At 49.1% G+C, this 10,258-nt stretch overlaps 1 protein-coding gene across 1 annotated transcript; it reads left to right on the plus strand.

The window, feature by feature from the left end:
* Window positions 1-8,524: 8,524 nt before the first annotated feature.
* LOC125515331 (protein GLUTAMINE DUMPER 2-like) lies at window positions 8,525-9,347 on the plus strand. The gene has a single exon (XM_048680785.1). It carries the CDS (start codon window positions 8,624-8,626, stop codon window positions 9,014-9,016), a length of 393 nt encoding a protein of 130 aa, XP_048536742.1. The 5' UTR covers window positions 8,525-8,623; the 3' UTR covers window positions 9,017-9,347.
* The last annotated feature ends 911 nt before the right edge of the window (window positions 9,348-10,258 follow it).

Genomic DNA, 10,258 nt, shown 5'->3' on the forward strand with positions numbered 1-10,258 from the left:
TTGAAATGAGTTCCAAATCAACTGATACGCTACATGTGTAGACTAAGAGCAACTCTAGCAGACCCCGCATCCGCCCCGACCTGCAAAATAACCGCCAAAATGCAGGTGCGGGCCGAAAGCCTGCCCGACCAGACCCCGCATCCCCCCCCCCGGCCCGCAAAATATTTTAGGGGGCGCGGCAAATTTCCGGCCCCAACCCGGGAAAACGCGGGTTTCCCCCTCGCGGCTGTGGTGCCCTGCATCACAGAGAAGCAGTTGGCAGGAGGGACATTTCAGCCCGCGCTCTTTTCCCCTTCCTTCCGCTGCCGCCCGCCCTTGCTTCCGCACGCCCGCCGTCGGCGATTCCGTCATATTTGTGGGCGGAATCGCTCCGTGGGGCCGCCCCACACCCTCTCGCGCCGAGCCGCTGCACCGCCCCTCCGGATCCGGCAAGAAGAGCCGCCCCACAGCCGCCGCCACCGCTGGGATCGACCACCGCCGAGCGCACCACCCTCGTCGCTGCCCAGGATCACTCTCCACCGGTTAGTCCCCTTTTTATGATTTTCGCGAGTTGTGTAGTAGATTGATGTGCCGGCGTGCGTGTAGATGGAGTTGAACCCGTGCGAAAAGTTCTAACTATGCCGATGAGTATCTTTGCATTGGTGAAGATAGCACAATTGAGTCTGTGCGTAGATTTGCGAAAGTGATCGTCCGTGTCTTTGGTCCCGAGTATCTTCGGGCACCAAATGAAAATGACACAAAGAAATTGATGGCAGCTAATGAGAGGAGAGGTTGGCCTGGGATGCTAGGTAGCATTGATTGTATGCATTGGAATTGGAAAAATTGCCCCAAGGCTTGGCAAGGAATGTATTGTGGCAAGTCTCCTGATGCAACAATTGTGCTAGAGGCCGTAGCATTCGAGGATTTATGGATTTGGCATTGCTTTTTTGGTATGCCCGGCATACTCAATGATATCAATATGTTGCAACACTCTCATTTGTTTGCTAGGCTTGCTAGTGGTGATGCTCCTGCTTGCAACTACACTATCAATGGGCATGGATACACAAAGGGGTACTATCTTGCAGATGGTATATATCCTCCTTGGTGCACATTTGTCAAGAGCATCAAAGAACCCAAAACAAAAAAACAATGTGAATTTGCAAGGGTGCAAGAGGCATCCCGAAAAGACATTGAAAGAGCATTCGGTGTTTTGCAATCTAGGTTTGCTATTGTCCGAGGTCCTGCTCGTTTTTGGGATAAGAAAACCCTGAAGAACATCATGACTTGTTGTGTTATCCTACACAATATGATTCTTGAAGATGAGAGAGGAATGGACTTAGAATTCTTTTACGATAATGTGGGTAGCCGTGTCAAACCAGCTAGAGACCCAAACCGCATTAGAGCTTTTCTTCAAACATACAAGGAGATTGAAAATGCAGACACACACTTTCAACTTCAGGAAGATCTCATTGAGCACCATTGGCAAAGGGCTGGACAGTGACTAATTTTTGTATTCATTTGTATTTGTATTCATGACAAGTTTTGTATTGCATTATTTTAAGTTTGCTATGGTGATTTGAATAATTATTTGTAATGTGGATGGTTATTGTTTTATGTTTGATTTGAATAATTCAGTTTGTTTTCGATTGTTGAATTTTGTTGGATTTGAGATTTGCGGGCTGATGATTTGCGGGGACGCGAATATACTTTTTTACGGATCCGTTTGGGGGGTCTGCATCTGTGCCGGCCCGCGCCGGCCCGAAAAAGCTGTTTTGCGCGAACTGCATACGCATTTTGCAGGCCGGCGTTTTGCGGGGTCTGCTAGAGTTTTTTCTCGAATACGCACTAGATGTGTGTACTATATTATAAAGAGAGAGGAGTGGGGTAAAGAGCCCCTCCATGTCAGTGATTACATGAGATTTACATGCACACGACACCACCCACACCTCCACCGCCTATACATAGCCTAAATTAGTGCTACTTCTGATCTAGCCCACCGTTCTACCGCGGCGAAGAAATCATCAGTGATTCCTTTCAATATCCCTTCCTCCTTCCACGCTCTCCCTTCATTGCATACCCGGAGCAGCACCACGTTCTTGGATGGCGAAGCCCCATCGAAGATTATCGCATTTCGGTGTTTCCAAATTTCCCACATGACAAGAATTAGGATGCCGGCCTGGCTCTGCCTTTTCCGCGATGTACCTCCCTTCTCCGCACACCAGTTGGTCATGCTCATCTCGGTCGTGGGAATCCACTCTTTCTTGCCCATGGATTGCAAGACTGCCGTCCAAACCTCTCTCGCAAACATGCATCTCAGCATAATGTGCCCCATGGTTTCTTCCTCCTGGTCGCAAAGGGGGCAGCGATCCTGATGTTCTAGCCCTCGCCTAGCGAGCCGGTCGGACGTCTAGCATCTGTCCCGGATGGCCGTCCACGTGAAGAATCGGCATCTCAATGGTGCCTTGGCCTTCTAGGTGAATTCCGCTGATGGCACCATTTGCCGCCCACAGAACTTGGCATTATAGGCGGAGTTCGTAGTGAATTCTCCATTGCTGCTCCAAGACCACGTCACCAGGTCTTGCCGGCCTTGCTGCAGCTCCAATTGCACAACCCTCGTCCAAAGCTGCATATATTCGTTTAGCGCCTCGGCGGACATCTGCGGTCCAACATCTCTTGCCCACCTGTGGCCATCCAAAGCTTGGGCGACAGTGCAACTTAGCCTCATCCTTTTTTTCACCATGTCATAGAGTTGCGGGCAGATATCCTGTATCCTCTCCCCATCTATCCATTTGTCCTCCCAGAACAGTGTCTCTGTGCCGCTTCCAATTGTCGTCCTCATGGCCGCGCGACAGAGCTGTTTTGAAGCCTATGGCACTTTGAGCGAGAACTCTGCCCACGGCCTCATACTGTCAGTCTTCTGTAGCCACGGCCATCGGGCTTGCATCGCCACATTAAGCCATTTTAAGTTTGGGGTCCCGAGCCCACCAGCCCACATCGGTGTGCAAACCTTCTCCCAAGCCACCGCACATTGCCCTCCATTTTCCTGGGCTTCGGCACACCATAAAAAGTTGCGGCAGATCTTATCCATTGCTTTGATCGTCTTCTGTGGCAGGTCAAGTGCAAGCATTGCATGTAGTGGAATCGCGCATAAAACAGACTTGATCAGCAACATCCTCCCACTCCGTGGCATCTTTGAAGCCTTCCACCGTGGCAAAGCATTTGCCAGCTGATCCACCAGACCGGCCAGCTGCGCTACCGATTGTTTCTGCAAGGTGAGCGGCAAGCCAAGGTATTTGCATGGAAAAGTGCCCACTGCACACCCAGAAACCCTTTCAACCATGTCCATAATCTCAGTCGTGCATCGAATCGAATAAGCTGCACTCTTGGCCATGTTAACTCACAGACCCGAAGCCTCACCAAAGAGATTCAGGAGCGAAACACAAGCTTGCAGATCTTCCTCCCATGGCCGAACGAAAAAGCATGACATCATCCGCATACATCGAAAGCCTGTGCTTCATACCCACCGCCGCCAGTGGCGCCAGCAGTCCCCTCTCGGTCGCCATCTCGAACATACGTTGCAACGGCTCCATGACCAAGATAAATAGCATAAGGGAAATTGGGTCCCCTTGCCTCAGACCAATGCAGTTTAGGATCGGCCTCCCCGGCGTGCCATTGACCAAGATCCAGGTGGAGGAGGTCGCCAAAATACCACAAATCCAATCCCTCCACCGACGTCCAAATCCCATTGCTTGCATGACCTCAATGAGGAAAGGCCACTGGACCGAATCGAACGCCTTTGAGATGTCCAGTTTGATCATTACTGCCGGGCTTTTGAGCGCATGCAGCCTCCGTGCCATGCATTGCACCAACATGAAATTGTCATGAATCGATTGCCCTTTTACGAATGCACTTTGGTGCTTTCCCACTAGTGCCGGCAGATCCACCGCAAGTCTTGCCGCCAGGATTTTGTCAAAGATTTTTATGATACCATGCTCCAAACTCACCGGCCGAAAATCCTTAATATCCACCGCTCCATCCTTCTTAGGCAAGAGCGAAACAATGGCCTTGTTAAGGGCCAAGAGACCTCTCATATCTCCCTCAAAGAAGGCTTGAAGTGCTCTCATTACATCGGTCTTGATGATCTGCCAACAAGAAGCGTAAAAACGTCCTGTAAATCCATCCGGACCAGGCGCTTTGTCAAGCGGCATTGCTTTTATCACCCTTTCCACCTCCTCCTCCTAAAACGGCACCTCCAAGTGTTCCAGGTTCCTCCTAGGCAGATGAAGCCCATCCAAATTAACTATGTGGGCCCTTGCTGGCGCTGCCCCGAGAACATTGGAGTAGTAGCTATCCACTTCATCCGCAATCTCCTCTTCACTAGTGGCAATTGTGTTCCCATGCTTGATAACGGTGATCATGTTCTGCCTTTGCCTGTGGCGCGCATGCTGATGGAAAAAGCTTGTGTTGGCGTCACCTTCCCGAAGCACAAGAATTCTTGATCTTGGCCTTGCAATTGATCTCTCAAGCGAACATAACCCAAGCAGTTTCTTCTTAAGCAGCCGGCGCAGCCCGATCTCTTGGGGGGATAAGTCCCGGGAATCCATTGCCTTTTCCAATCTGAAAATGACCTCCATTGCAATACCAATCTACAGCTTGACATTTCCTATCCACTTGTCGCTCCACCTTTGAAGGCCTTTTGCTGTTGCCCTCAACTTTTGGTCCAGCACCACGTATGGGTTCCCCTCGTGCGGGATGGAACTCCACGCATCCAGCACCGTTTGCCTGAATCCATCTGCCTTCGTCCAAAAAGCTTCAAATTTGAAGCGTTTCCCCACGCCCAAGTCTGTCGTTAAGTCAAGTAGCATGGGGCAATGATCCGACACCACCGATCCCAGAGCGGCGAGGTGGCATGTTGGGTATAGCTCTTCCCACGACGTCGTGCCAAAAACATGATCAATCTTTTCCAATGTGACCTCCGTCCTCTCATTGGACCAGGTGTATCTTGGGCCATTCAAATACAGTTCCTTCAGCTCCAAAGCGTTCAGCTTTGCTCGAAACCTAGCCATCATACGTCTGTTAATGAGGTTGTTGCTTTTATCCTCTGGGTTTACTAGCAAGTTGAAGTCCCCAAGCACTGCCCAAGGACCCGCGATGAGCTCCCTAATCTCCACCAGCTCATGCATAAACTCGATTTTTTCGTGGTCATGCTGTGGCCCGTAGACCACCGGCATCCACCATTGCACCCCTTCGCTATGTCTGACCAATGCGGTTAATGCATTAGCCGTGTAGTGTGGTAGTGAAATATCCACCACGGTTGCATCCCAAGCAAGGAGAATGCCCCCCCCCCTCGTGCCAATAGCCGGCAGGTAGAAAAACTTTTCAAATCTCTGTCCCCCATAGTGGGCCACCACATCCGGCGACACCACCTCCATCTTTGTTTCTTGAAAGCACAATATGCTCGGAGAAGCCGCCTGAACTACTTGGAATACCGCGCTACGACGTGCAGGATTATTAAGCCCCCTCACATTCTACACTAGGGTTTTACATGGTAACATATTCATCTTTCCATCCCACCGCATCCACGAGTCCTGGCCAGCTCATTGCTGCCCCTCCACCACGCCATCTTGCTCGATAAAAATGGGACGTGGACAGTGGGATTCGAACTCTGGTCTACTGTGCAAATGCTAACACAGTAGACCAATCTTGCTCTAACCGAAATGAAGTTAATCTCATGATCAACTTTTTTCTGGCGACTTAATCTCATGGTTAACTTTTGTACTTGCGTAATGCAGACGGCCTATCGTTAGGGTTAAAGCATGGTATCATGTTAGTGTCTCTTTAACGAATAGCTAGCACGTAACGTTCTTATCCCTTTGACAGTGCTTTCTGGGCTGGGCCACCTCTCTGGCTAGTGCGCGCTTGCACGACATGCATCAACGTGTTGGGGGGTGATGCATGCAGATGCTGCTGATGCACAAACCATTTGCGATTTGCCGCGCTAGCTAAGCTTCTAGTAGTAAGTGAAGTCTCGACGTCTACGTTTGTGGAAAGAGTTGTGCCTGACTTGACTTCACGCTAAAATATTGCAACGATTAATTAGTATTAAGCGTTTTGTTTTTTGCGTTTCACCGAGCGTCGGTCTAGATGGAAGATATGTACTCCTCCCCTTTTTCAGAATCTAAAGTGTATTAATTTATCTAATATTTGAATTTATTAAATATTTGACCAAGTTTACAAAAAATCAACATTTATAATACTAGATAAATAAATATAAAATTATATTTTAAGATGGATCTAATAATGTAAATCCAGTGTCGTGCATATTGATAGAAGAAAAATTAAACTTTGTCAAACATAAAAAAGATAACTTTGCAAACAATTGATGCATTATATTTTTTTAAGGGATTGATACACTATATTTTGGAATGGAGGTTACTACCACGACATATATCGGTGATCTGAAGCACAAACTCATGCATTCGGGCACGAACACGGCCCGTCAACCTTTGTCAGTCCCCTTGATCCACTTTGCTTCAATGAAATGCGCAACCGAAGGCGCCCTCCCCGGCGATACCCTTGGTTGGATCTCCTTGGCCTTAACGTCACTGAGGGAGTCCTGGATTAGGGGGTCTTCGGACAGCCGGATTATATCCTTTGGCCGGACTGCTGGACTATGAAGATACAAGATTGAAGACTTCGTCTCGTGTCCGGATGGGACTTTACTTGGCGTGGAAGGCAAGCTAGGCAATACGGATATGTATATCTCCTCCTTTGTAACCGACCTTGTGTAACCCTAGCCCCCTCCGGTGTCTATATAAACCGGAGGGTTTTAGTCCGTAGGACAACATACAATCATACCATAGGCTAGCTTCTAGGGTTTAGCCTCTCTGATCTCGTGGTAGATCTACTCTTGTACTACCCATATCATCAATATTAATCAAGCAGGACGTAGGGGTTTTACCTCCATCAAGAGGGCTCGAACCTGGGTAAAACTTCGTGTCCCCTGCCTCCTGTTACCATCCGCCTAGACGCACAGTTCGAGACCCCCTGCCCGAGATCCGCCGGTTTTGACACCGACAATCACCATGCGGCTAGGAACGTCCTCCAACTCCAAGTCGGACTACACGAGCGCACAGAACTTACCCCCCCTCCCTCGCCCAACCACTTCCCAACGAAGCTAGGGTTAGGAGGGCAAGGAGTGACGAGCTCGTTGGGCGGCTCGCCCTTGTCATCACTTTCCGAGTCGCCAAGCTCATCCATAAGCTGAATGGTTCACTACAAGGCTGCAATATTTATTTTCGCTACAAAAAGGACTCAAATCTATTATAAAAGGTTCACCAAAAGTACAAATCAAATCAACTAACACATAACAAAAATTACATTGAGGTTCATGGACCACCGAGCGGCCACTGCAGCTGCCAGATCGAGTCAATGACGCGTTGTTCTCCATGCTCCCCTGTCGAAATCGGCCTTACCTTGTCAACGATAACCAGGAAATATTCGCCAACATACCCCTATGGAGCATCCCCTAACGATGCAGTTAATGTCGTCTAATCCTCAAATTGATCCGAAGCACCCAACGCCAGAACTCGTCAGCGCGCACACATGATAAAAATGTAACCTTGTCACCCAGGGAGATGACAATAATATACGTTGAAGCTCCATCAACTTCATCCCACCAGACAAATTCAAGGTGGGTCGAAGCCCGGAAGGCCATCTCGGCGATGAAGCAATGCCATTTGTTGAGCGCTGCCTCTGCGAGGACCACACCATCCTCACACGCCTCCGAGCGGTTCAGAGCACCATTAAAACAAAAACGGTGTGGGGGGACTTTATTCCATGCAAATTGCTCCACCATTGTCTCGCCGGCATCGATCAAAGGAAAATCCTTAACTATTCCTACCCCTATGGCTACTGGACCGAACCCTTGGGTCCTGTTGCACCGACCGCCGCCGGAGCGACAGAGGGGGGGGGGGGCGAGGGAGCCCGTGGTCAACCCCAGCGAGATGAGCAAACCCCCCCCCCCCCCCCCCCCCCCCCCCCCCCCCCCCCGTCGCCCACCCCCCGCGCGCGCGTTCGCTCTGGTCTCGCAAGACGAGAAGATTGAAGCATGCATAGTTGAAACAATATTTCGAAGTGATTTACAGAAAATCAAGTGAGTTGGTTAATTAGATTAAATAACACGCCTCTCAGGTATCATTTGTAAACGCGTAACATCACCAATCTAGTTGCTCGCATCCTGTTTCGAAAAAAGAATCGTCTTGCACCAACTTTATTCTCCCTCAAGTTGAAACTTTGCAAAATTAAGATCAGCACCACCCCTTGAAAAAACCATGCCACAGTCCACGGATCAACTCCTCCGCCTCTACCAACTTTTCGTTTTGAGTTTCTGCCGCTACTCAAAATAATGTCCAGATATACCCATCCCACGTGGTCCATCAAGTTGGTTTCTGGTGGGCACAAACCTGGGGGCACACAGCTCAGCCACCGTGTGTCCCACTAAGCTCTCCCAGCCTCCCTCTCCCCCGTATAAATGACCACGCCTTCAACCCCAACATCGCACACACCTCCATTGATCCTCGGTGCAGCAGACACACGAGCACACCACACAGACACACGAGCACACCACACGCCAGCACAGACCATGAGGAATGTGGCAGTTGACGCGCAAATGAACGGCGGCGGCGCCTCTTCGTCGCCCATGATCCCGCCGCCGTTCTGGTCGACGCCGACGCCGTACCTCTTCATCGGCTTCGCGGTGGTGATGAGCCTCATCGCGGTGGCGCTGGCCGTGCTCCTCTGCTCCCGCCGCAGGGAGGGAGACCGCGAGGACGAGGAGGCGGTCCCGGCCGGGATGATGTCCGTGCGCGTGCTGACGCCTCTGGACAGGGAGGTGCCCAAGGTGGTGGTGGTGATGGCTGGCGACGACAGGCCGTCCTTCCTCGCCAGCGCCACGCCGCTCGCCTTCGCCGAGGCGGCTAAGGTGCAGCGCCCGTACTGCCAGTGCGGCGCCAAGGACGTCGCCGCCCCCGTATAGCTAACTGTGGCTCTCTCGCCGCAGATCGACGCCGCAATATATATATGTGTGTCGATCAAATCGAATGGGAGGAGTTAAATTTTGTTTCTTTTATGTAGATTATTACAGTAGTTTACATCATTTTCCTCCCTAATTACTGGAGTAGTTTTGGTGCAACGATGCGAATGCGATGCTGTGGCCTTGTCGAGGTGGCTTGTTGTTCGGAGCTTCAGAGCATGTAGCGAGTGCGCAATTAATATGCTAATTTGGTTGCATAAGATTTCCTGTTCTTATAAAAAAATTAAATGTGAGCATGATTTGGCTTTTAGCTAGTTCTGCTGACGTTTGCTTTGATGTGACTTGCTATTTCCTGATCATCTGACCTAAAGATATATCCAGTGAGATATCCATAATCTTGAAGTGGCACAAAAAATGTGTATAAATTTAGATAAAGAAGTGTGCAAGAACCGATTTGCAGATATTTAAGCCAGGAGAGTATCTACTGATACAAGTGGTATCACTGGATACTTCCCCTAGAGCTGCACATAGTTTTGGATGTACATCTTCCCATGTCGTTTTATTTTTTCGGGGAACATCTTCTTAATTCTCCCTTTTCGAAAGGTATCTTCCCAATTTTCATTAGATAAGGAACTAAAATTGGGATCATCCTTTTCTAAATAAAAGCTTTCCAGTGGAATTAGAAATACGTTGTCCCTATTTGAGACACAGAGTGTTGATCCAGTTCTTCGAGAGTTAATTGAACTATTCCTGTACTTCAAAAGCTTTGTTCGGTGGATGGCGGTTCTACCTATCCCATGGGAAGAAGAAAGAGATGCCAATCAATTATAAGTAAGGGTCTGTCTAGGCCTCATCTAGATGTGACATAACTATGTCACATCTAAACTGATATCATCACTTTTTTTAGTAGATGTCATCACCTATTTGTGGCCTTTTCTATGTTTGTTGTTTTTTTTTTGTCCAGCCCAGCGTGACATTATTTTTTTAGAATCATGTAGCATCAGTGGTAGCATCCAGCATGACTTAAGGAGAGACCCAGATCGTGCTTGCAAGGGCCACGCCTAGCGCGGCTCCGTGCTCGCTAATACGATCGCTACCTCCGGTAGCCTAGCCGTACGCAGTAGTACACTTTGTGTTTTTCTCCTTTTGTTTTTTCCTTTTTATGATTTTTATTTTTCTCTTTCAGGTTTAGTTGTTCTTCGAGTTTTCTTCCATTTTTTATTTTTTATACTTTTTGTATTATAA

Source organism: Triticum urartu, chromosome 6 (genome assembly GCF_003073215.2).
Source record: "Triticum urartu cultivar G1812 chromosome 6, Tu2.1, whole genome shotgun sequence".
Lineage (NCBI taxonomy): Eukaryota > Viridiplantae > Streptophyta > Magnoliopsida > Poales > Poaceae > Triticum > Triticum urartu.